The following is a 27,440-nucleotide window of genomic DNA, read 5'->3' on the forward strand; positions in this document are numbered from 1 at the left end:
AGGCACCCCCGACTTTTGAGTTTAAAAATTTTTATACAACCATATAACCCCTGTTACTTGAAAGAACCACGCCCAGGCGATCTCCATTTGTGTGCCAATTACGTGACCTGGACAAGCCCTTCAAGCTTTCAGAGACCGTTCTCTCCTGCGTGAAATGGTGATGCGATAATACCAAACGGGGCGGTCGTGGAGATTAAATGGGACCACCGTCTAGAAAGGTGCCGGCCTGTGAGACGGGTGCAGGGTTCCTCCCCTTCCGCTGCAGGAGACGTGGGGAAGGCCGCCACCAAAGATCACCTCCAGGCTCGCCTTCTGGACGCGCTGGGAAACGAGTTAAAACGCGGAACGCGCTCTCGTCCCCCGGCCCCGGGCGGTTCTCGCCCCTTCCCGGCGGCCTCCGGGCGGCGGCGCGCACTTCGAATCCAAACTGCGCCTGGAAGGGGTGGGGCCGGGACTCGGCGGCTGGCCGGGGCGGGGCTGCGTGGGGGTACCGGACTCCCGCCCACCGCGAAGCTGAGAGAGGAAGCCGCGCACCTGCGAGACCCGGCGCACGCGCAGACACAGACCCCAACCCAAGCCGGCGGGCGAGCGCCTCCCCCGCCCAGCCCTGGAGCCCCCGCCGTCAGCCCCGGGGCGCGGGGGACCCAGTGCGCGGTCGCGGCACGCCGCCAGGGGCGGGGCTTCTCGAGGAGCGTCGGGTCAGGGCGCCAATCGTGGAGCCGCTCCGCCTCCGGGCTCGGTTTGAAATTCCGCGGGGGCCTAACGGCTCGCGGAGCCGCGACCCGGAGCAAGGCCGCCGGTGCTTGCGGGAGGTTGCTGCGCTCGGCCCTGCGTGGAGGTCTGGGGCCTCGACGCCCGGCTGCTTGGAGCGTCCGCCATGAGGAGAAGGTGCGGGCTGCGGGGGAGTCCGGGGGACGCGGGAGGGAGCGACACCCGTCCCGGGTGCGGGCCGGTGCGGGGTCCCCGAGACGACCCTCGGCCCAGGCGCGGGTGTCACGTTAGCCCGCGCCGGGGGAGGCCCGGGCGCGGCCGGCAGGGCCGCGGAGCGCAGAGCTGGCGCCCGGCCCGAGGGCGCCGGCGGGGCTGAGGCCGGGCCCGAAGCTCACCGGCCGGGGCCGCGCGCTCCCGAGGCCCCGCCCGCCGCGTTTCAGGTGCTGCCGCTCGGCCCGGCGGCTCGTTCCAAGTCCCGGCTCTTCTGTGGGCCGGTTTCTCGGTTCTCTTTAAATAAGGCCGGCCCGTTCTCATTTCTCCTTGGCTTCCGCGGCGTCGGGGCTGCATTGCTAACATTTTACTTGAATTGGAAAGTAGCCGGGTCTCCTTGCAACGTAAACTCCTTTAAGGGGGCGCCTGGGTGGCTCAGTCGGTTAAGCGTTGGACTTGGGCTCAGGTCATCCACGGTTCACGGTTTCGAACCCCGCGTCCGGCTCTGTGCTGACAGCTTGGAACCTGGAGCCTGCCTCGGATTCTGTGTCTCCCCCTCTCTCTGCCCCTCCCCTGCTCGTGCTGTCTCTCTCTCTCTCCCCAAAATAAACGTTAAGGAAAGAAAGAAACTCCATTAAGGAATTCTTTTCCGGTGGTTTTAACAACAACTCATGCAGTGCTGGGACCAGACTCACCACACTGCTACTCACCAGCCTTGTGACTTGCGACAGGACGGTGAATGTCCGTGTTCTCTTATCCCCATTTCTCCGCCTGATTTCTCTCCATAGCACTTACTGCCATTTAATGTATGCTGTGCTGGTTTATCACCTTTCTTTTGCTATTAGACCGTTACCTCCAAAAGGGCAGAGATGCCAAATTTGTTCTAAAATTGTTTTTTTTTTCAACGTTTTTTATTTATTTTTGGGACAGAGAGAGACAGAGCATGAACGGGGGAGGGGCAGAGAGAGAGGGAGACACAGAATCGGAAACAGGCTCCAGGCTCCGAGCCATCAGCCCAGAGCCTGACGCGGGGCTCGAACTCACGGACCGTGAGATCGTGACCTGGCTGAAGTCGGACGCTTAACCGACTGCGCCACCCAGGCGCCCCCCAAATTTGTTCTAAAATAAGAATAAAACCAGGGCACAGGTTTTGTGTTAAGAGTAATAAAAACGTTGACCTTACTTTACTTTCTGTAAGCAGTGGGTGAGGCAGTGATGGTTCATGGCTAGTCTGCAGTTATTGGTCAGACTGGCTGCTTTGTGGCTGTAGGAGACATTTCCTTCCATAATTACTAATCCCATCGTTCTGTTTCAAATGCTTGCCTTCCACAGAATGGGAATTTAGTACAAAGAATGGTACCACTGGAAAAACATGCAGGGCTTTAAAAGTAACCTCAATAAGGGCGTCTTTGTGGCTCTGTTAAATGTGAGACTCTTGATTTACACTCAGGTCATGATGTCACTGTTAGTGACATGGATCCCCGCGTCCGGCTCTGTGCTGTCAGCGCGGAGCCTGTTTGGGATTCTTTCTCTCTCAAATAAATAAATAATAAACTTAAAAAAGAATAAAAATCTCAATAAAGCTGGTATTTTAAAAATTTTGGCAATCATCTGAAGGCTTTTTTTTGGGGGGGAGGGGTTGTGACTTAATTGAAAAACTTAGCTGTTTACTAATTAATTTAGCCACCTTACTTTCACAAAATTAAGTGACATGAGCTTTGTAGATCGCAAATCCAATTTAAACCAAAACAAATATCTACACTATACGGACTGCTAACCTCTGGCGAGGTTAGGGCCGCCAACTAAAAGCAGTATGGACACAATTGTAATTGTTAACCATCCCTCGGGGTTGATTACTTTAACAATATTGGGCCTGTTGGAAAATGCGTGTTTGGAATTACAAATCTTCTACTTGGAGAACTGTTCTCACACGAGTGTAAGTTTCAAGGAATTAAAAAATGTTCCACTCTTGGGGAGCCTGGGTGGCTCAGATTGTTAAGTGTTCCACTCTAGGTTTTGGCTCCGGTCATGATCTCATGGTTTCATGGGTTCGAGCCCACGTTCGAGCACTGACAGTGCAGAGCCTGCTTGGGATTCTCTGTCTCCCTCTCCCTCTGCCCCTGTCTCACGCTGTCTCTGTCTCTCTGAAACTAAATAAACTTAAAAAAAAAAAAAAAAAGTGTTCCACTCTTCAGAGCACTCATGCTGATTGTTCTGTCACTCTGACAACCCTTTCTTTCATTCCTAAGATTAGCTTTACTTTCAAAAACCAGCCATAATCTCACTCCTCCCCACCTCTGCTGTCACCACCCGGGTCCAAGTCACCACCATTATCTTTTGCCTGGTCTCCGGCTTCTGCCTTGGCCTCCTGAAGCTTATTGTCAACACAAGACAAGGAGCCACAAGGCTGGATGCCCTATCTTCTATTCAGAATCCTCCAATATTCTGTATTTTAGAGTAAAAGCCTCTGGAGTCCTGTTGTACTCTACTCCAGTCACACCAGAGTCCTTGATTGTTTTGGAACCCCAGGCACTGTCCTACCTCAGACATGGGCATCTGTTGTTCCCCCACCCAGGTCTCTCTTCCCCCACATGTCCTGTGGCTTGACTCCTTACCACCTTTAGGTCTTTGCTGAGATCACCTTCTCAGGGAGGTCTTTCCCGGCCAATCTCTTTAAAACCGCACTTCCCCTTTCCTACACCTTCAGTAGTCCTTGTGCCCTTTCTCTGCTTGATTTCTCTCCACACCACTTACTACCATTTAATGTGAGATTCGCTTATCACTTGTTGTTGTTGTTGTTGTTGTTAGAATGTAAACTTCAAAATGGCAGGGATGTCAGTTTTGTTCAGTGCTGAATCCTCAATACTTAGGATGCACCTTGTGTATAATAAACATTCAAGTAGTATATTTGAATGAATAACTGGACATTTCAAAAAAGTATGATCAGGGGCGCCTGGGTGGCGCAGTCGGTTAAGCGTCCGACTTCAGCCAGGTCACGATCTCGCGGTCCGTGAGTTCGAGCCCCGCGTCGGGCTCTGGGCTGATGGCTCGGAGCCTGGAGCCTGTTTCCGATTCTGTGTCTCCCTCTCTCTCTGCCCCTCCCCCGTTCATGCTCTGTCTCTCTCTGTCCCAAAAATAAATAAACGTTGAAAAAAAATTAAAAAAAACAAAGTATGATCATAAGATGCCTTAGCACATTCACTGTGAATATAATTCTCTTGGTGCAATTATATACTGCCTGTAAATACATTCAGGTAACTTCCTAAAAGGTGGAAATTTGAGATTTTTTTCTTCTAGCACATCACTGAAAAGCTGAGGATACGTACAAGAATACATCCCAAGGACGCAAAAGGTTGTAAAAAGGTCTGGTTTTTCCAGTCTCTTGAACCTAAGTCACTGGACTGGAAAAGATCTCAAATGGTCTTTTAAACGATTTCTTACCTTTGTGTAGCATACAATTTAACAGGTGTTAGTATATTCAGAGTGCTGCACTTACCACCACAGTCAGTTTTAGAACATATTCAGCCTCCTTTCAGAAAGCCCATACCCATTAGCAGTCACTCCCCTTTCCCACCCTCCCTGCCTACTCCCCAGCCCCACAGAACTACTAATCTACTTCTATCTCTGTAGACTGGCCTATTTGGAATCATATGATACTTTGTCATTTGTGACTGGCTTCTTTCCTTGGCATCATGTTTTCAAGGTTTATTGTCAAATAATATTCCACTGGATGGGTAAATCACATTTACCTATTCATTAGTTGGTGGCCATTTTGAGTTGTCTGTACTTTTTGGCTATTATAAAAATGCTGCTGTAAACATTTGCATACGAGTTTTGTGTGGACATGTTTTCATTTCTCTTGGGTAAATACCCAGGAATGGAATTGCTGCGTTACATGGTAACTCTGTGTTTCACTGAGAAGCTGTGAGACTGTTTTCCAAGGAGGCGGCACCATTTTACATTCCCACCAGCAGTGTATGAGGCTTCTGATTTCTCCACTTCCCTGTCAACACTTGCTATTGTCTTTTACTACAGACATTTTGGTGCCTGTGAAGGTATCTCTTTGTGGTTTTGGTTTGCATTGCACTAGTGGCCGGTGCTGTTGAGTCTGCTTTCACGTGCTTGTTGGTCTGTATATCTTTCTTTGGAGAAATGTCTATTCAGATTCTTTTCCTGTTGTGCTAGATTTTTATCGTTCAGAAAAATGATCGCTTTACCTTCTGGATGTTTTACAGAGCTAGGCAGCCCTGCTTATAAATCTCCTCTGAATTGTAACTAGACGTTAGGGGCGTAATGAACCTTTGGCAAGAACTGAAGGCCATTCATATTACATTTATTGAATAATTGCTGTGCATTCGGGCCTGGTAAAATGAAGATGATAAGATGTGGCAGTCCTTGTCCTTGAGTCTATGGTCTACGGGGGGGTGGGGTGGGTAGAAATGACCGTGAGGAATCCACAGCTGTCCGAAGAAGGTGATGGCAGGTGGAAGGTAATGGGCAGAAGCATGGCAGCATCAACAACTGAAAGCTACACATGGTCGAGTGAGGAGCAACACATCTATGGAATGTTCCAGAAGTCCCCTTGGCTGGAGTCTTAGGGAATGAGGGGTAGGAGAGATTAAGAGACAAACCTGGAGAAAGGTTTTAGAAAGCCTTTCCTTTGAAAGTGGTTGAACTGTTTCCTGAGGGCAATGGGAAAATTTCAAGGGAGCAGTTAAGCCTGACTGGATTTTGTTTTCACAAGAACCTAGCTGTCCTGTGGAGATTGGCTAGAGTGGAGTGGGCCAGGCAGCCTGGAAGAGACTGGAGAGCATTCTCTGAAGTAGTAACCCTCACTCAGAGCAGTGCCCCATGCTGGTCTGGCTCAACACCAGGGTTTTACGTTCAAATTGAATATTGACCACAGATTGGATCTTGTAGATCATTTTTTTTTTTTTTAATTTGAGAGAGCGAGTGTAAGTGAGGGAGAGGGACAGAGAGAGAGGGAGACACAGAATCCGAAACTGGCGCCAGGCTCTGAGCTGTCAGTGCAGAGCCCCACGCAGGGCTCAAACCCACAAATCAGAAGATCATGACCTGAGCCGAAGTCGGACGTCCAACCGACTGAACCACCCAGGCGCCCCAGAGAGAGAATCTTAAGCAAGCTTCACGCTCAGTGTGGAGCCCGACATGGGGCTTGATCCCACAACCCTGGGATCATGACCTGAGCTGAAATCAAGAGTCAGCGCTCAACTGACTGAGCCACCCAGGTACCCCAGATCTTGTAGGTTATTATTATTTTTTTTTTATATTTTACACTTCTATTTATTTATTTAGTTTAATTTTACTTTTTATTTTTTAAAATTTACATCCAAATTAATTAGCGTATAGTGCAACATTGATTTCAGGAGTAGATTCCTTAGTGCCCCTTCCCCATTTAGCCCATCCCCCTTCCCACCACCCCTCCAGTAACCCTCAGTTTGTTCCCCATATTTATGAGTCTCTTCTGTTTTGTTCCTCTCTCTGTTTTTATATTATTTTTGTTTCCCTTCCCTTATGTTCATCTGTTTTGTCTCAAAGTCATCATATGAGTGAAGTCGTATGATTTTTGTCTTTGACTAATTTTAATTTCACTTAGCATAATACCCTCCAGTTCCATCCACGTAGTTGAAAATGGCAAGATTTCCTTCTTTTTGATTGCCGAATAATACTCCATTGTATATATATGCCACATCTTCTTTATCCATTCAGCCATCAATGGACATTTGGGCTCTTTCCATACTTTGGCTATTGTCAATAGTGCTGCTAAAAACATGGGGATGTGTGTGTCCCTTCGAAACAGCACACCTGTATCCCGTGGATAAATGCCTAGTAGTGCAATTGCTGGGTCGTAGGGTAGTTCCATTTTTAGTTTTTTGAGGAACCTCCATACTGTTTTCCAGAGTGGCTGTACCAGCTTGCATTCCCATGTAGGTTATTTTTAATAAAATGTGAAAATTAGGTTTTTGGTTTATGCATTCTTTTATCTTAAGATTGGAGTGCAAAGGGATTATTTGGGAAAACTCTGTAGTTGAACTTTAGTTAATTGAGATTAAAATAATTAACTTTAGTTAATTGAGATGAAATAAATGCCTTAATTACATATTAACCTTTCTTCTTTCTTTTTTTCTTTCTTCCCTTTCCTTCCTTCCTCCCTCCCTCCCTCCCTCCCTCCATGCCCAGCATGGCTTGAACTCACAACCCTGAGATCAAGACCTGAACTGAATCAAGAGTCAGAAACTTAACTGACTCAATCACCCAGGGGTCCCTACATGTTAGCGTTTCTAAAATGAATGGATATGAATAATATTTTTTAATCTTTATTTATTTTGAGAGAGAGAGAGAGCATGTGCAGGGGAGGGGCAGAGAGAGGGAGAGAGAAATCCCAAGCAGACTCTGTGCTGTCAGAGCAGAGCCCAGTGCAGGTCTCAGTCTCACAAACTGAGATCATGACCTGAGCCGAAATCAGGAGTTGGACATTAACCTACTAAGCCACCCAGGCGCCCCACAATAAGTGCAGGTCTCAGTCTCACAAACTGAGATCATGACCTGAGCCGAAATCAGGAGTTGGACATTAACCTACTAAGCCACCCAGGCGCCCCACAATAAATTCTCGGAAATGCTATTCATTATCTGGGTATTGATACTGGCCATCTGGTATAGGCAACTGGTGTTTGTGCCAAAACTTCTCTTCACCTAGGACAGGCAACCTTTATTTTATTTATGTATTAAAAAAATCTTTTTTAATGTTTATTTATATTTGAGAGAGAGAGAGAGAGAGAGAGAGAGAGAGAAGCAGACAGAGCATGAGCCAGGGAGGGCCAGGGAGAAGGGGAGACGGGCTCTCTCTGCTGGAAGCAGGCTCCAGGCTCTGAACTGTCCGAGTAGAACCCTAGAAAATATTGAAGCCTATGGAGAAACTGCTATTCTTGGAGATCTAGCCTGGTGATTCATAAGAGCCACTGAATACCCTGAGGCACAAAGGGGGCCAGTGAGAGCCCCTAGCCCCATCATTTGTAGATGGCACACCCTCAGTTTAAGTGACTTGTTCTGGGCCTCACTGCTGACTGGTGGCAAAGCACATCCAGATTCTAGTTTGTCTGGTGCCAGAGCAATGTCTTTGTTATCCATTTGTATCTAAGAAAGGAGAGAAAATTTCTCTGTTCTTTGAATGTTATTTTTGAGAGAGGTGCATGCACTGGAGGGGCAGAGAGAGAGGGAGAGAGAGAATCCCAAGCAGGCTCTGTGGTGTCAGCACAGAGCCCAATGTGGGGCTCCAACCCATAAGCCACGAGATCATGACCTGTACCAAAGTCCGGATGCCCAACCGACTGAGCCACTCAAGCACCCCTGGTTATCATTTTTAAAGTAAACTTTTTTTTTTTAAGATAACATGCAGGGTACCCAGTTAAATTCGTATTCCAGATAAACAATGAAATTTTTTAATGAGCTTTCTGTAATTGGAGAATAACATACAGAAATGTACATAAACTCAAATGCAGACTCAATGGATTTTCACAAAGTCAGCACACATGTAGGTAACCAGTGTTCCTTGTACCCCGTCCCAGTCACCACCTCCCAGGATAATGGACCACCGTCCTGCCTTCTGAAAGTACACCTTAGTTTCGCCTGTTTTTTGAAGTTTATATAAATGGAATCACATAGTGATATATGCTTTCTTGTCTGGCTTTTTTCGCTCAAGACTGTTTTTCCTTTTCTTCTCCAACTTTTGTTTGTTTTTCCACAGTAGTTTGTTTTACTTCCTTTTTTTTCTTTTAGGTTTGAGGTATAACTTACATACAGTAAAACTGACTCATTTTACATGTACAGTTCGAATTTTGGTTATTGTATACAGTTAGGTAATCACCGTTGAGATCTAGGACCACTCCATCACCCTGAAAAAATTTCCTTGTGCTGTTTTGCAATTGATCCCTTGCCCTGATCCCAGGCAATTAATGTGCTTTCTTTCACTATAGTTTTGCTTTTCTAGAACTTCATAAAATGGAATCATATAGTACGTAGTCTTTTTGCATTTGACCTCTTTCGTTTAGCATAGTTTCTCGTAATGTTTCTGAGATTTATCCATGTTGTGTATTCATTGTTGTAATATTCCATGATAGGAATGTACTGTTTATTATGTTGATGGACATCTGGGTTGTTTCTACTCTTAGGCTATTATGAGGAGTGCTGCTCTGATCATTCCTGTTCTTGCCTTGAGTGCATATGTGTGCGTTTCTGCTGGACCTGCATGTAAAAGTGGAACTGCTATGTTCAGGTTTAATAGGTGCTGCCCACAGTTTTAAAGTGGTTGTACCGGTTTATACTCCAACTTTATGAAAGTTCTGGCTTTTCTATATCCTCACCATCACTTTCGTGTTTGATGTTTGTTTATTTTGAGAGAGAGCGTGTGTGCACGCATGAGCTGGAGAGGGGCAGAGAGAGAGGGAGAGAGAATCCCACACAGGCTCCACACTGTCAGTGCAGAGCCTGACCCTGGGCTCGATCCCAGGAACCACGAGATCATGACCTGAGCTGAAATCAAGAGTCAGGCGCTTAACCAACTGAGCCACCCAGGTGCCTCCTCACCAAAACATGATGTTTATCTTTTGTAATTTTAGCCATTCTGTAATTCAGTAGTTGTAATTTAAGAACAAGAAATTAGTGTGATAAATTGCCACCTGTTTTATAGGATCTTCTCACCAAGCAAGCTCTTGTGTTGGTGGGATTTTATTTTGTCTGGTTTATCTTTACTTTTTTGTTTTTTTAATGTTTGTTTATTTTTGAGAGCGAGAGAGAGACAGAGTGTGAGTTGGGGAGGGGCAGAGAGAGGGAGACACACAATCTGGAGCAGGCTCCAGGCTCTGAGCTATCAGCACAGAGCCCGACACGGGGCTCGAACTCATGAGCTGTGAGATCATGACCTGAGCTGGTCGGTTACCCAACGGACTGAGACACCAGGCACCCCTACTTTTTTTTTTTTTTTTTTTTAAGTAATCTCTACACCCAACGTGGGGCTCGAATTCACAATCCTGGTATCAAGAATCGCATGCTCTACTAAGCCAGCCAGGCGCTCCTGTCTGGTTTTTCTTTTATAATTCTGTATTGTACTGCCATCGGTAGAATTGTTGATGAAAGTCCACATTCTATTATTCAGAAGATTGAACTTCCAGAGTAAGGCAATACTGAATTTTGCTTTGCCAGTGTTGTGTTTTGGGGAGAAGAGTGGTTAAGCTGAATGCTTGTTTTCAATTTGTTTTAGCCTTCAGGCCACTGAGAAACTAGTATATTTAGTTTCAGTAAATTTTTATTTTAGTCTGGAGGCAGTGGCTCATGTTACTGGCTTCTCTTTTGCTTTTCAGTGAGGTGCTGGCGGAGGAGTCAATAGTATGTCTCCAGAAAGCTCTGAATCACCTTCGGGAAATATGGGAATTAATTGGGATTCCAGAGGACCAGCGGTTACAAAGAACGGAGGTTGTAAAGAAGCATATCAAGGTGAGTTGGGTAGTACTGGTCTCTTTACGGTGGTTCAGGGGTAAGGATATTGGTGTCTCATCTGACATAGCTACAGAAGTGATACGAAGATGTCACAGGCTCTTCCTCGTTTTCTTTGTATTTAAGTCCTTTCTTAAGAATTTGAAATTATGAAGGTTTTGGTGTCGTTTGTTGGTTTGGGGTTTTTTCCCCCATTGGCCTCAGACTTTTATGGGACTGTATTCTCTTTTGTAGGACCTCCTGGATATGATGATTGCTGAAGAGGAGAGCCTGAAGGAAAGGCTCATCAAAAGCATATCCATCTGTCAAAAAGAGCTGAATACCCTGTGCAGCGAGTTACATGTCGAGCCATTTCAGGTACATGGCAGAGTCTCAGGGGATCCTGCTGGGTCTGAGATTAGGAAGGAACTCTGACTTGGGGCTACCGGTGGAAGGTTTCCTTGTGAAATCCTGGCCATGAAAGCAGGGAGAATTTGTCACCTAGTTATTTAGTTTCACCAAAGTACCTTTCACTTATGTGAAGAGTTGCCCTGTTGAGAGATACTAGCTAATAAGTGGTGCAATGCTTTGATCAAAAACAGGCCCTATATTTGTGGGGTGTGTGTATAATATATATACATATTATGTATATTATTATATTATTAATATATAATATTGATATTAATATATATAAATAATATGTACTTTTTCTTTTTTAATTCTAAGGAAGAGCTAAGTACAGATGGTACCATGCTATTCTTTCTTTGAAAAAAAATTAAAAGCACTACCTAGGAAGCAAAAGGGACTAGTGATACAAGGGAAAGTTACCAAAAAACCTGCCTTTGTGGTTTTTTATACCCAGTAGCTGCACACCAGTGAACCAGCCAAAATGGCTACTTGGGAAGAAATGTCTCAAAAGCTGGAGTGTCAGGAGAGCATAGTCAAATTCAGAGCATGATTATCTCTGTACCACGCTGACAGGTTGCTGTTTTGTGGTCCAGCACAAGGCAGAGCTTGAATGAGGACACCAGCAAGGATGGAATGAATAACAGGACTCCAAAACATGTCCCTGGTTAGATCCCGTATAAGTAGTGTTGGGATCATAAAAGTGAAAACCACTGTGGAGCTTGGCAAGGTAATTAGAATAGATGTGAGTGCAGGGCCAGCACAGGATGGCTATAATGTGGTGCCAATAAGATTCTTGGGTCCCTCTCTGCTACAGGAAGAACTACGTGGGTACCTAGATGGAATCAGGCTAGGAGGGAGACCGCCTTTAAGGGATTAATGATAATTCATACCTGGCAGCCAAGAGCAATCAGATCGTGATAGCAGTGTAGTTTTTTGGAATCTACAGAAATGGCATATATATCATTGATTTCGAACAAATAGTTTCTTTAGTCTTTTTTTTTTTAACTTTCAGTGTGAAATCGGGTGAGAAGTTAGATATACAGTGATAAATATATATCTCCCTTAAATTACATGGCAGTTTTTATTAGTTCACCAGTGTGGAATAAAATTCTATAAATTTTTAAGACCTGTAACTGCCACTCCCCCCTACCCCCCGCCACCTGTTTATCTGTTGGAGTAAAGCAAGGACTGTCGATTTGTATTGGTTAGGTGATGTTTGTAGGCTTTTTAGGATGAGCATCAAGTTATGAGCTAAATAGACTACCCCATAGCTAACTCAAAACAAGCTTTCCAACCACTTTTCACCTCTTGCCAAAGTGCCCTGGTACGTTTCCTTTACTAGAGACCTTCCTTAGGGGACCCTCCTTGTGCCATATTTTGTTGGCCGTGAGTTGATGTACTGTTAAGTTTAACTAAAAGCCTGTCATCCTAGGGGTGCCTGGAAGGCTTAGTAGGTTAAGCATCCGGCTTCAGCTCGGGTCATGATCTCACAGTTCATGAGTTTAAGCCCTGACATCAGGGCTTACTGACATCAGTATGGAGCCTGCTTCGGATCCTCTGTCTCCCTCTCTCTGTGCCCCTCCCCTGCTCACGTGCTCTCTCTCTCTGAAAATAAATAAACATTAAAAAAAAAAGTTTGTCACTCTAGCCTTCTTCCATTGTCCTTCTCTTCGTGTGAATAAATCCACTTGAAACCTTGTAACAATGGCACATTGTCTCTTGCAGGAGGAAGGAGAGACGACCATCTTGCAACTAGAAAAGGATTTGCGCACTCAGGTAGAACTGATGCGAAAACAGAAAAAGGAGAGAAAACAGGAACTGAAACTACTTCAGGAACAAGATCAAGAACTGTGTGAAATTCTTTGCCTGCCCCACTATGACGTGGACAGCTCGTCCGTTCCCAGCCTAGAGGAGCTGAGCCAGTTCAGACAGCACGTGGCCACGTTGAGGGAGACAAAGGTATACTGTTTGCACTCATACTTCCTAAAGGTCGGTTTGACTTTCCTGGAGGGGCTCGTAATCATTGTATTTTATAGGCCTCTAGACGTGACGAGTTCGTCAACATAAAGAGACAGATCATACTGTGTATGGAAGAACTAGATCACACCCCAGACACAAGCTTTGAAAGAGATGTGGTGTGTGAAGATGAAGATGCCTTTTGTTTGTCTCTGGAGAATATCGCAACACTACAAAAGTTGCTACGGCAGGTAATGGCCACTCGCTACTCCATCGTGTCCGGCAGTTTGAAAAAGCTGACAGTTTCTTCCTTCAGTCTTAAATAAGAAGCCCATATAAGTGAAAAGGGGAAGGATAAAGATAGCAAATGATATGAACATCCTTGATTTGCATTTTTTAAGCAAAAAATTTATATGTAGCTCAAAGAATGTGAAATTGAAATTTTGAATGAGATACTAACCGTCTGTGAATTAGCTTAGTGTTTAATTTTTTAAGTTAAAAATTTGATTCTTGGTTCTTGGTGTTTGAGATCCTACCATAATGACAGCCATACAGTTTGTGTTCAGAATCACAAAAATACACTTCTTCTCAATCTAGTCAGAGTACTGCTTGTGAGTCCAGACATTTCTTTGTGGGAAGGCAGCGGGCTGGGCTTCTTTGTTCTGTCTTTGCCCTAACTGTCAGCTCTCCTCCCCACAGCTGGAAATGCGAAAGTCACAAAATGAAGCAGTGTGTGAGGGTCTGCGGGCTCAAATCCGAGAGCTCTGGGACAGGTTACAAATACCTGCAGAAGAGAGAGAAGCTGTGGCCACGGTTATGAGTGGGTCAAAGGCCAAGGTCAGGAAAGCGGTAAGAAATCCAATGGGTGCTAGGTCAGCAGTCTCTACAAGTGTCAAGTCTGTTGTCCTTACCAGCTTCCTGCCTCAAGCGAGCCTGTTTTTAAAGACAAGCATCAGGGGTGTCTGGGTGGCTCAGTTGATTAAGCGTCCAGCTTCAGCTCAGGTCACGATCTCACAGTTCGTGGGCTTGAGCCCCTCGTCAGGCTCTGTGCGGACAGCTCAGAGCCTGGAGCCTGCTTCGGATTCTGTGTCTCCCTCGCTCTTTGCCCCTCCACCATTTGCGCGCACGCGCTCTCTCTCTCTCAAAAATAAATAAACATTTAAAAAAATTTTTATTTTTTAAAAAGACAAGGGACGCCGGGGTGGTTCAGTCAGTTAAGCGTCCGACTTCGGCTCGGGTCATGATCTCATGGTCCGTGAATTCTAGCCCCACGTCGGGCTCTGTACTGACAGCTCAGAGCCTAGAGCCTGCCTTGGATTCTGTGTCTCCCTCTCTCTTTGCCCCTCCCCTGCTCATGCTCTGTCTCTCTCTCTTTGTCAAAAATAAACATTAAAAAAAAAATGACTTAAAAAAAAAAAGACAAGCATCAGACGAGGGTGGTGATAGCTGCTCATCTTCTGTCCTTTTGTGTGCCTTTCTTAGATTTCTGGCTCCCATGAGCTCATTGTTGCAAAGAGCATTGATTTACCTCTGTTGCTTTGTGTTATAATTTTATTTAGAAGGGGGAGGGGCATGGGAGCTTTTGGATTCCTGGGGGAAGATGAATGTGTGCCAAGCACCTTTACCAAAGCTCCTTGTTTCAGCTGCAATTGGAAGTGGATCGGTTGGAGGAACTGAAGATGCAGAACATGAAGAAAGTGATTGAGGCGATTCGAGTGGAGCTGGCTCAGTACTGGGACCAGTGTTTCTACAGCCAGGAGCAGAGACAGGCTTTTGCCCCTTACTATGCTGGTCCGTACAAAAGTGGTGGTCTTCGTGTGGCCTGCTCACTTGTCTTTATGAGGGCAGACGTTTGCTGGGAAGTGTTTCCTCTACCCAACAGATACGGCTCCCCTTTCAAGCCATTTAGCATCAGTTGCCATTCCTGAATAAACAGACATTTGCAAATGCTACTAGGAAGTAAGGGGTCTCTCGACTTCTGAAGCAGTATATCACTGTAGCCTGTGGTTGTGAGGCTCAAGTCTGTCAGGCGCTTACTCTGGGCCAGGTGCAGTGTCAAACCCTTAATGATATTATCTCACTTAGTCCTCGTGTCAAGAGATGAGCACACAGAAGCACATAAATGCTCAGCAACTTAACCCAGAGGCAGCACATAGGCAGCAGAGCCCACATTTGAGCCCACAGAGCCTGTCCCCAAGAGCTCAGCAGAATTCTAGTCTGACAGACGAGACTGTACTCAATTCAGCAGTGGTTTTAGAAATTGTGGGCAGGATGCAAAGGAAGAATATGAAGGAAACCAAGGACAAGGCAAGCGATGACCTAGAGCTTTGAGAATCTTCATCGCTGTGGCCTGCACCCTAATCCCTTAGCCCCTCCTCTCCTCCCAGACTGATCATGTGACAAAGCTGGCTTTTATTATCCACGATATATGCTTATTCACGTATCACTTTTACTCTATGGAAGACAAATTGATTTCCATTCTAGGAGGATGAGGATGAGGGTTACTAAACACTAGAAGTTTTTCATCTCCTGGGCTTGTATCTTGCAGAGGACTACACAGAAAATCTGCTTCAGCTCCATGATGCCGAGATCGTGCGGTTAAGAAACTACTATGAGGTTCACAAAGAACTCTTTGAAGGTGTCCAGAAGTGGGAAGAAAGCTGGAGGCTTTTTTTGGAGTTTGAGGTACCGCCCTAGCTTCTGTTTCCCTAGAGTGCGATCAAGTGTTAAGAAGGCCTGCCCTGGACAGTCAGAGTCCACTCTCCTGTGCCCTTTACCAGGCTTCTAAAACCCTGTCTTTATCAGTAAGTCTGAGTTACTGCTAACCTATCTGTACTCGTGAAGCTTATATGCAGGAACGTGGAAGAACAAAATTAATGCCTTAAGTAAGGTAGGAATTTCTTGCATGAAGGAAGTCTAGAGGTAGAGCATCCAGAGCAGGTATGGCTGTTCCACACTCAGTGGTGTCCCAGGCTTCTCCAGCCCACGGCTCCCCGACCACTAAGGGGTGGCCCGAAGTGGCTCTAGAGCCCCCACCGTTGCACTTCAAGCATTGCCCCTTCAGCCCCTCTCAGGGCTCTTTCCAGTATTAAGCTCCCCACACCAGCACTGGCGTGCCTGGGGCACCTGCTGCCACAGATAAATTCACGTTCTCGGTACTAGTAGGAGGGAGAGAGTGGATGTTGGGGCAGGCAGTTAATATTCACTACCAGTCCAACTTTTGCTGTCTTCTTAGAAAGTTTGCCTGGGTATCAGGGCACATTTATTTAGTCTGAATTCCTTTTCTTCTGGTAGACTGGGCACTCAAAGCATTTCAGAGCTTGGGACTGGGACTGGGTGAGCCACACAAGACATGTAGGGCACAAGGAGAGTCCTTCTCAGAGCTCAAAGGGGTCCTAAGAGAATCCCGAGTTCAACTCCTTCAGGTTTATAGGTGGGAAACTAGGACTCAACACGTGGAGAGAGAGATACGTGAGGTCTTACAGCTGTTTCAGAACAGACGTCCTAGTTCTCGGTTACTCCTTAACTTCTGGTTGAATGCAAGAAAGAAGAGTATTAAGCAAGTCTTGTTGATGTGCTGGTATTTAAGGAGATGAGAAACTGATTACTGTCCCTTTAGTTAGTGTTTAATAGACAGTCATCAATCAAGGGGTCTGGAAAGGAGATAGGATTTCTTTACAAGCTCAGCCCCCAGATTGTCAAGATTGTTTCTAAACTTTTCTGATGATCTGCTCCTACTGTTGAGTGTATAAACCTAATTTACACTTACAAATTACACATTTAGATTACTGTTCTGATATAATATATGCATGATAGAGGAACAAAAACCAGAAATGGGGGCACCTGGGTGGGTGGCTTAGTTAAGTGTCTGACTCTTGGTTTCAGCTCAGGTCATGATCTCATACTTGGTGAGATCGAGCCCTGCATCTGGCTCTGTCCTGACAGTGCAGAACCAGCTTGGGATTCTCTGTCTCCCTCTCTCTCTCTGCCCCTCCCCTGTTCACAATCTCTCTCCTCTCTCTTTCTCAAGAATAAACATTAAAAAAAAATTTTTTTAAAGAGTAAGAAGCCTAACACTTTACATTTTAACTTGCCCATTTTGTGAGTGTTAATTTCATAAAAACCAGATTATGAACCTCTTAACTGGGCACATTTAACCTGCATCATTAGTATGCCAGAGCTGAGTGGGTACACAGGGTTGTCACCACCAAGCCCTCCGAGTGTAGATCTCTCCCTTGTCCCTCCAAATACCTCATTCCCTGTAGGTGACAAGTCACGTCTGACATCTGGACCAAGTAAGGGAGCCAGTGACTTTGTGCACTCCATATTAAAGCTTACCTCACTCTGAGATTAGAAAGGAACCGAACCATAGTCTTCCTGCACCCCAGTGGATGACCTCGCATACGCCCACGGAGCTCACACCCCACTCCCCTTGCCTTGGAACACCATCATTTCTCTCTGCTGCAGTGGATGGAATGCAGAACTCTCCTTAGTATGTAGTCTCCTTAGTATGGATCAGTTTACGAAAGCAAGGAATCTTAGCAGAAGTAACTGGTCTGACCATCTCAGGGCTTACTCTAATTAAAATCTGTTTTTCACAGAGAAAAGCTTCAGATCCAAGTCGATTTACAAACCGCGGAGGAAATCTTCTAAAAGAAGAAAAGCAACGAGCCAAACTTCAAAAAATACTCCCTAAGGTAATATTGCCACTGAGAGTTTTTGTTGCTTGGCTACAAAACACCTTACTTTTTTTATATCCTTGGCTTTGAAACATCTTGCCCCAGAACCGTCTTCTCTTCTAAAGCTTGGGCCAGGATAAGTACATACTGAGCCTTCCTTCTGACTGAATATCAAGGCTTAATAGCTTTCTAGGGCCGGTGTAGCAAAGTACCACAGACTGGCTGGCTTAAACAATACATTTATTTTTTCACAATTCTGGAGGCTGTAAGTGTGAGATCAAAGTATCAGTAGGGTAGGTTTCTTCGGAGGCCTCTATCCTTGACTTGAGGATGACTTTCTTCCTCCCTATATCTTTCCATGGTCTTCCTTCTGTATGTATCTATGTTCCGATTTTTCTCTTACAAAGCTACCAGTCACATTGACCCTAATGACCTCATTTATCATTTAACTTCATTACCTGTTTGTGGGAAAGAAAAAAAAAGTCACATTCTGAGGTATTGGGGGGTGGGGGTTAGGACTTAAATATGAATTTTGGGAGGATACAATTCAGCCTATAACAAAAGACAAACTTTTGAGAAAGTGCTGTGGGCTTTGTTACTGTTCTCTATTTTAATAGTAATAGTGTTTATTGAATTAAGTGCCAGATACTATTCCAAAGTATTTTCCAATTAGTCATTTCCATTAAAAATTTTTTTTAATTTTTATTAATTTATTAAAAAAAATTTTTTTTAACATTTATTTATTTTTGAGAGAGAGAGACAGAGCAGGGGAGGGGCAGAGAGAGAGGGAGACACAGAATCCAAAACAGGCTCCAGGCTCTGAGCTGTCAGCACAGAGCCCAATGTGGGGCTTGAACTCACAAACCTGAGCTCATGACCTGAGCTGAAGTGGGACACTTAACCGACTGAGCCACCCAGGTGCCCCTTAATTAATTCATTTTAAATTTACATCTAAGTTAGTTAGCATGTAGTACAGTAATGATTTCAGGAGTTGATTCCAGTGATCCATCCTCTATGTGTATAACACCCAGTGCTCATCCCAACAAGTGTCTTCCTTAATGCCCCTTCCCCATTTAGCCCATCCTCTCACCCACGGCCCCTCCAGCAACCCTCAGTTCTCTGTATTTAAGAGTGTCTTATGTTTTGCCCCCCTCCCTGTTTTTATACTATTTTTGCTTCATCTGTTCATCTGTTTTGTATCTTAAATTCCACATGCGTGAAGTCATTTATTTGTCTTTCTCTAAGTTCACTTAGCATAATACTTTCTAGTTCCATCCACATTGTTGCATATGGCAAGATTTCATTCTTTTCGATTGCCGAGTAATACTCCGTTGTATATATATACCACATCTTCTTTATCCATTCATCCATTGATGGACATTTGGGCTCTTTCCATACTTTGGCCATTGTTGATAGTGCTGCTATAAACATGGGGGTGCACGTACCCCTTTGAAACAGCACACCTGTATCCCTTGGATATATACCTAGTAGTGTAATTGCTGGGTCGTAGGGTAGTTCTATTTTATTCATTTCCATTTTTATGCATCAGGAGACTGAGGCCCTGAGAACTTAGGTAACTTTTCATAGCCTATAAGAGGTAGATTCTAGATCGGGACCCAGATTGGGGTGCTCTTAATATACATCGTGGTTTTTTTTTTTAATATATATATTTTTTTAACGTTTATTCATTTTTGAGAGAGAGAGAGCACGAGCAGGGAAGGGACAGAGAGAGGAAGAGAGACAGAATCTGAAGCAGGCTCTAGGCTTCGAGCTGTCTGCACAGAGCCGGACGCGGGGCTTGAACTCATGAACTGCGAGATCATGACCTGAGCCTAAGTCGGATGCTCAACCGACTGAGCCACCCAGGCGCCCCATAATGTACATTGTTCATTTAATGTTGCTTGTCCCCCCAGTGCCTCCAGCTTTAGGCACCAAAACCCAGTTAGACTCTGGGTTCTTGCTGTTTCCCACCTTCATGTGTGTTACTAATAAATCGTCCCTAGGATTTGCTTCCCGATCACTCTGACCTGGGCCCACGTGAGTCCAGCTCCCTGAAATTAGGCTTACGTGCTCTGGGGCGGGAGTCTTCCTTTGGGAGAATACTTTCATTCGGGCTTCATACCAAGGATTTGAAGTGATTAACATTTCTTTCTTTATGGCCTCAGCTGGAAGAGGAGCTGAAGGCACGGATTGAAATGTGGGAACAGGAGCATTCGCAGGCATTTGTGGTGAATGGGCAGAAATTCATGGAGTATGTGACAGAACAATGGGAGATGCATCGAATGGAGAAGGAGAGAGCCAAGCAAGAGAGAGTAAGTGAGCACAGTGTGGGCAAGAGGACGATGGTAATGTGAGTAGCCCAGGGTCTCTTCCAGGGATCTGGGTTGGCTGAAGGGCTAGCCCACCGCACCTCTTTTAGCTCTGGGTTCAGGCACTTGGCTCTAGATATCTGGCCCAGCTTCTGCCCCATCCCAGACCTGTTCCTTTCCTGGGAGTTTTCACTGTTCCTTCTGACCTTCATACAGCAACTAAAGAACAAGAAGCAGACAGAGACAGAGATGCTCTATGGCAGTGCTCCCCGAACCCCCAGCAAGCGGCGAGGACTGGTACCCAACACACCGGGCAAAGTGCGCAAGGTGAACGTGAGGCTTTGTGAACCACCGTTTGTGAGGGGTTGTTGAGGCTGGGGCTCTTGGCCACCTTTCGCCTTCTGCCCTGCAGATGGGAAAGGGCTTTGGGGACCTTCCAGGTTGAGTCCATCTGAAAGTGTGACCAGAAGGCAGTACTTAATCCCAAGTAATAACTTGATAATGACAGTCAAGGACTTGGCTTTGATGTGTGCCTGTGGTTGAGGTCTTGGATTAATCTTGGGAGACCATAACTGTCACCATTCCGTAATGATGAAGACCTTCAGAGGTTCATCCTAGAATTCCAACAAGTGACAATGATATTCTGTGAGAGCCTTTCATGTTTAGTAAATGGGATAGTTTAACTTTTCCTCTGATAAATAGAGCAGTATTTCCTTTCTCTTTCCTCAGCTCATATTTATAACCAATAGATCTTTTAAAAAGCACCTGCAGGGGCACCTGGCTGGCTCAGTTAGAATGTGCAACTCTTTTTTTTTTTTTAATTTTTTTTTTTCAACGTTTATTTATTTTTGGGACAGAGAGAGACAGAGCATGAACGGGGGAGGGGCAGAGAGAGAGGGAGACACAGAATCGGAAACAGGCTCCAGGCTCTGAGCCATCAGCCCAGAGCCCGACGCGGGGCTCGAACTCACGGACGGCGAGATCGTGACCTGGCTGAAGTCGGACGCTTAACCGACTGCGCCACCCAGGCGCCCCTAGAATGTGCAACTCTTGATCTCAGGGCCGTGAATGTGAGCCCTGCGTTGCAGGGAGTTTAAAAAAAAAAAAAATCACCTGTAGTGTAACTCCAAGAGAACTATTGAGAGTATTTGTTTTTCCTGCTTTTTAATTTTTTTAAATGTTTACTTATTTTTAAGAGAGAGCACGAGCAGGGGAGGGGCAGAGAGAGAGGGAGACACAGAATCTGAAGCAGGCTCCAAGCTCTGAGCGGTAAGATCAGAGCCCGACTCAGAGCTCCAACTCACATACCATGAGATCGTGACCTGAGCTGAAGTCAGACACTTAACTGAGCCACCCAGGTGCCCCTGTTTTTCTTCGTTTTTTAAATAACGTATTTTTACAAAATAAAGGTCACATATGATTTGGATTTCTGCCTTTCCCCTAGTTGGTATTGGTTGTGGTTCTTTTTTTCATAGTATCAAACTTTCTTCAAATACATGCTCGTTATTAGCTGTATATTCTATTCTCTTGACATACCATCATTTATTAAACTAGTTCCCTATTGTTGATAGATTTTACTTTATTTTTGATTAAAAAAAATTTTTTTAATGTTTATTTTTGAGAGAGAGACAGCATGAGTGGGGGAGGGGCAGAGAGAGAGAAGGAGACACAGAATCCAAAATATGCTCCAGGCTCTGAGCTGTCAGCACAGAGCCTGATGCAGTGCTCAAACTCAGTAACCGTGAGATCATGACCCAAGCCAAATTCCAATGCTTGACCGACCGAGCCACCCAGACGCCCCACTTTCTGTTTTTAGGGAGACGGAGACAGTGCAAGTGGCACGGGGTTGGGGGAGCAGAGAGAGGAGACAGAAAATCCCAAGTCTGATGAGCTCTAACTCACAAAAGCATGAGACCATAACCTGAGCTGAAACCAAGAGTTGGATGCTTAACTGAGCTACCTAGGTGCCCCAATATTAGATATTATAAAGATTTTATTTTTAAGTAATCTCTATATCCGACGTGGGGCTCAAACTCATAACCCTGAGATAAGTCACACACTCTACTAAGCCAGTCAGGCACCCCATAATAGGTAGTTTTTTTATTATGAAAATCACGTGATGGGGCACCTGGGTGGCTCAGTTGGTTAAGCATTCGTCTCTTTCGGCTCAGGTCATGATCTCATAGCTCAGGAGTCTAAGCCCCGCATGGGGCTCCACGCTGACAGGGCAGAGCCTGCTTAGGATTGTCTCTGCTCCTCCCTGGCATGCATGTGCACGAGAGCGCTCTCTCTCAAAATAAACTTAAAAAACATGTGATAAGCTTTTAAAAACCTAGAACACTAAAAATCAATTATAGAAAGATCTGTTTTAATTAAAAGTTTGCAGACCTCTGTGCTACATGCTGAGCATAAAAGAGAAGCGAGAGGCCCTTGCTCTCGAGAGTGAAGTCAGGGGCGCCCGGCTGGTAGGGCAGCTCTGGATCTCCAGGTTGTGAGTTTCAGGCCCATACTGGGTATAAAGATTGCTTAAAAATAAACTCTGAAAGTTTCCTCTAATCAGACATTTCTGAAGCCCTAGTTGCACTGATTAATGATCTGTGCTGCCAGTGCCTAAGTGTCAGACTCTGATCCTTGTTAACAGGTGATACTTTCATACTTTAAGTCTTTGTCCATCTGAGGGTATGAAGTTCTGTCTCATGATTTTAGTTTGTATCTCCCTCCTTACTAATGGAAATTGAACCTTTTGCCATGTCTACCGGCAGCATTTGTGTCTTGTGTAGTTTGTGTTTTTACTCTTTATGGTGTTTTGCTGATGAACGAAAAGTGTTTTATGGTTTTGTTTGTTCACTTTTTTATTTAAAAAAAATTTTTTTTTAAGAGAGAAAGCACAAGTAGGGGCAGAGAGAGAGGGAGAGAATTCCAAGCAGGCTCCACACTGTCAGTGCAGAGCTGGACATGGGGCTCGAACCCACAAACCATGAGATCATGACCTGAGCTGAAATCGAGTCAGATGTTCAACCAACTGAGCCACCCAGGCGCCCCCAGTTTGCATTTCTAACGTTTAAAAAATTTTTTCTTTACATTTATTTTTAAGAGACAAAGAGAGACACATTACAAGTGGGGGAGGGGCAGAGAGAGAATGAGACACAGAATATGAAGCAGGTTCCAGGCTCTGAGTCATCAGCACAGAGCCCGATGCGGGGCTTAAACTCACAAACTGTGGGATCATGACCTGAGCTAAAGTCGGACGCTTAACCAGATGAGCCACCCAGGCGCCCCTCTTAACATTTTATGCAAATACAATTATACAGTATGTATTCTTCTTTTGGTTTGGCTTCTCTCGTTTAGCATAGGTTTTTTGAGATTCATCTATGTTGTTACATGTATAATAGGCCACTCCTTTTTACTGCCGAGCAGTATTCCATTGCACAGTTTGCTTATCCATTTGCCTGTGGATGGACACTTGGCTTGTAGGCAGTGTTTTGGCTATTACAGATAAAGCTGCTCTCTATATATGTATAGGTCTTGGTAGGGATATCTGCTTTCATTTCTCTTGGGTAAATACCTAAATATGATAGAATTACAAACAAAATGGCTACCATTTTATAGTGCAGTCCGGATAGAAATACTTTCAACACTTGTCACAATTTTCCTCAAAGCTCTTAACCATGTAAACCCATCTTTCTTAGACTATTTCCCATACTCCTTTCTCTATAGTGTAGGGATGGGCTGCCAGGCATGTTACCCCACCTCCATAATCTCTGTTCTTCCCCTTAGCTGAACACTACCACCATGTCCAACGCTACGGCCAACAGCAGCATTCGGCCTGTCTTTGGGGGGACAATCTACCGCTCCCCTGTGTCTCGACTTCCACCTTCTGGCAGCAAGGTTAGTATGTATGCTCCGTGTACAAGGGACATCCCCAGCACACCTCCAGCCCATTTACCCAGGGGCCCCACCCCGTCGTTCGAGTTTCTGAGAACCCTGGATTCGGTTTTCAGGGAGATGCTGTGAGTAAGCCAGCTTATCTGCCAAAAAAAGAAACCAACAACAACAAAATACACCCAGCGGTCATTCTGAATCCCGGTAGTATCATGGGAATCACTGGGATGTAACTAGGTTCAGTGCAAAGCCTGGTCTTCAGCTGCTGCTGAGTGAGGTCCCTGTGTGTGGGTTCAAGCCCAGCGACACTGGATCACTAGACAGAATCGGGTACTCTCACATCAGGAGAGGTGGGGAATCTGTGCTAAGTGGGTCTTTCAAGTATTTTACAGACTATGCTCAAGATAGGTATTTTGCAAGTCATTAAGAATTCATGTATTTTTTGAAACCACAAGTAGAGGATTATAGGCCCATGAATAACAAAGACAGTATCAGCCTTTAGCCATTTGCGCGTGTGTGTGTGGTCACTATGAGCATGGTGCGCGGATCTCTCTCTTTCCCTTCTCTGCAGCCGGTCGGCACTTCCACTTGTTCGGGGAAAAAAACGCCCCGTGCTGGCAGGCATGGAGCCAACAAGGAGAACCTGGAGCTCAACGGCAGCATCCTGAGTGGTGGGTACCCTGCCTCGGCCCCCCTCCAGCGCAACTTCAGCATTAATTCTGTTGCCAGCACCTATTCTGAGTTTGCGGTAATTCACCTTTTCTAATATCTGCCAGTCTCTGGGGAGCACACAGTTGGGGCAGAGTGGGTATCTTCCCAAGGGCACCCAGGCCGTGAGGACAGTTCTTTGGAGGCTGAGAATCCCTTTCCTGCCTTGACCATGGCATGGGGCGGGCTGGTTTAAGGAGCATACGAGAAGGAAGTTGGCAGCAGCAACTAGACGTTTAGCCTGGATCCTTCTGCTTCAGAAATACCATTCCCTGGCTGCAGGAGGTGACCCTCTGATCACGGCCCTGGTGCTCTCTTGGTGGAGTTCTTGGTAATTGTCTTAATTCTTTGTTCTTAGAAGGATCCGTCCCTCTCTGACAGCTCCACTGTCGGGCTTCAGGTCTGTATGGCAACCCCTGCATGTCCCATGTCCGCTTTCCAAACTCACCTGTCACATCTGCTGGCTTAATTCCCGTCTGGGCACGGGGCTACACTAACCAATAATCTCAGCTGTACTACCACAGAACCTTTTTTTGACAAAGGAGCAGAAGTCCTAATGCGGACCTCAAGGATAGCTGACTTCAGTCCCAAGAGACTAATCTGCTGATTAACAAGAAAACTTGTTCAGACTTGAATTGGATTCTCAGCCCTACCTAAAGCCAGGCAAAGTTTTTTTTTTTTTTTTTTTAATCCTGTCTTTCACAACAGAAGACCTTCACCCTCCCCAGTTGTGACATCAGAGGCCTCCAATGTGCCGGAAAGAATAGAGGCCCCATCACGTGGGGAGGGGAGCCCCAGCTGTGTGCTGCCCATCATGAGGTTCTTGGCCTGTGTGCTGATTGTTTCCTGGAGTATATGACTTACTAACCCCTTAGGGCTGAATTGCCAACTTTCTGTCTTCTGTGAGCTAGCCAGTGTTCATTTCCTTGCCTCTGCCTGTTTCTACCTCATTAAGCTGCTAAAGCATGTATGTGGCATTGGGAGATGTCTCCAGATGCTCTTTAGTTCCTAGTAACCTACTCCGTGTTTACTAACACCTAACTGCAGTGCCCTTGACTTACCAGTGTGCGTTCTCTCTGCCCTCCGTATCTTCCTGCTGGGAAGCGAGGCTGTTCCTCACCGTGGGGGAGCGGATACGGCGTTAAAGCCATGGTGCCCGCTTACTGCTGCAGTGACAGAACGGGGCAGTTGCCCAAGGCAAGAGCTTGTTTTGAGCATTGAAACCGTTTCATATTATGGCACTTGTTTCAAATTAAATGATTGGTATGGTTTTATATATAGAAGTGTACGTTGCTCTGGCTAGCTGATTGCTGGACAGAGGGTCCAACTTTCTCTTCCTTGCTTGTTTAGCCAAGCCCCGTTATCATCCCCGTGGGGCTTAAATGTACCCTGCTTATCTCTAATCTGGTTTTGGCTGCTTTGGCTGGTAACAGACTCCACCAGGCGGCACCAAAGCCGGTAGACTAACCTTTACTAACCTCTTTCTCAGTGGTATTCGTGCTTTCTCTTCTTTTCCATGTGCTCCAGCATGAGATCATATCACCAGCAGGTTACAAGGCCCTCAGCCCCAGGGATTGGTAGATAAAGGTCTGGCCCCTTGCTTTATCCAGGGCTCAAAAGACCAAAGGTTGTTGCCTGCCTAGCTTGACAACTCAATAGAGTACTTTGTGAAACTTGAGGGACTGCTATTCTGTGAGGTTGTAACAGAACGAACTGGCTAAGGACGAGGTCCCGGGCATATGTGTGCACGTGCTTAATCTCTGACTAATAGAACGGGGCTCAGAGCCTCTCATCTTGTGTTCCTAACAACCTGTGCTGGAGAAGGACCTCTGTCTCAGAGAAACAGCCCTCAGGGGACCTTGTGCTGACATTTACCCATGCTTACAAGGGCGGGGCACGCAGAGGAGGGACAGTACTGCCACTGACATTATTTATTTTTCAACAGCGAGAACTTTCAAAGGCTTCCAAATCTGATGCTACTTCTCGAATCCTCAATTCGACCAACATCCAGTCCTGAGAGGCCCTGAGCGGTCAGCCAGCTGTGGCTTCCTGTGCCTAGACTAGATCTAATTATCTATGTGGCTTTCATTTTTCTTGAGTTTAGGTGTGCTTGAGAATCTGGACAGGTTCCACTACCACGGGCCTAACTTACACAAGTGAATGAGTGTCACAGAGCAAAGTCCATCATAGGCTTAGTGGGTCTTCAAAGACTTGATTTTGTTTTGACCCAAGAAATACATTAAAACTTAGTTCATAGCAGTAAGTGCAAATTTTAGCATATGGAACCTAATTTTTCTCTACCCCGTAATTCTGCTTGCTGAAGCACGAGCAAGGGCGTGTCGTATTTCACCACGGTGTGGGAAAAGGAGTGTGCCGGTCCTTGGGGTAGGGACCTGAAGCAATATTGGCTCGTAGGCTGTCACTAGTAATTAACATCTTTTTTGTTGAGGGACGCTGAGTTAACCCTCTGGCTACAGTAGCTTTGCTCTCACCTAAAGATCTGTCTCCGCCACACAGGACAGCCTTCCTCCTGCTGAGGATGTGTGTGTGTCAGAAGTGGAGATGGCCTGACCTACTGCCAAAGAGGTGACAGGGAGGCTGGGAGCTCCTTTGTTAAACTGTGTACAGTTCTGTTATTGTGCAATGCCCTTTGTGGGGATGTGTGTGTGAACACATGCCTGTCTGAACTCTGTTTCTGCAGTTTTCCTCTGGGTTGAGTCCCCCCATCCCTCTGCCCGCTAGGTCCGAGTTCATCTACCCCGGCAGTTGCCGAGCTGGGAGGCTGTTTGGATGGGTTGGGCCACTTCTGTTGTGGAGATCTGGAACTTTGCACAAATCAGTATTGGGGAGTTGTTTCTGCTCCAGCGTCCACATCTTTACCTACCCTACTGATCACTACTGCTCTCCCCAAAGCACTATTTATTCTTACCTTGTCTGCCTCTGTCAGCACGTTCAATGGTTCTCAAAACTCACCAGCATGGATTTGGTCTGTGTCCGCCATGCTGCTTAGACGTATACATGTCCTGTTTTTAAAATATAAATATATTCTTAAAAATAAATTAAAATGTGTATACTTACCTTTCAAAAA

At 45.7% G+C, this 27,440-nt stretch overlaps 1 protein-coding gene across 4 annotated transcripts; it reads left to right on the forward strand.

Moving 5' to 3' along the window:
• Positions 1-728: 728 nt before the first annotated feature.
• On the forward strand, positions 729-27,440 carry PRC1 (protein regulator of cytokinesis 1). Of its 4 annotated transcripts, XM_047086684.1 has the most exons (15): positions 729-888; positions 10,299-10,431; positions 10,666-10,788; positions 12,544-12,777; positions 12,855-13,025; positions 13,474-13,623; positions 14,418-14,565; positions 15,323-15,459; positions 17,376-17,471; positions 19,619-19,765; positions 19,979-20,089; positions 23,540-23,650; positions 24,216-24,392; positions 24,711-24,752; positions 26,298-27,440. In XM_047086684.1, the coding sequence occupies exons 1-15, from the start codon at positions 878-880 to the stop codon at positions 26,367-26,369; spliced, it is 1,863 nt and encodes a 620-aa protein (XP_046942640.1). In that variant the 5' UTR covers positions 729-877; the 3' UTR covers positions 26,370-27,440. The 4 variants fall into 4 exon arrangements, with proteins under 4 accessions (XP_046942640.1, XP_046942641.1, XP_046942642.1 ...); XM_047086685.1 differs by lacking the exon at positions 24,711-24,752; XM_047086686.1 differs by lacking the exon at positions 24,711-24,752 and having other exon boundaries at positions 26,870-27,440.

The sequence above is a fragment of the Lynx rufus genome, unplaced genomic scaffold, assembly GCF_022079265.1.
Source record: "Lynx rufus isolate CCGP_SWC_20201006 ecotype Redwood Valley unplaced genomic scaffold, mLynRuf1.p SCAF_21, whole genome shotgun sequence".
Taxonomy (NCBI): Eukaryota; Metazoa; Chordata; class Mammalia; order Carnivora; family Felidae; genus Lynx; species Lynx rufus.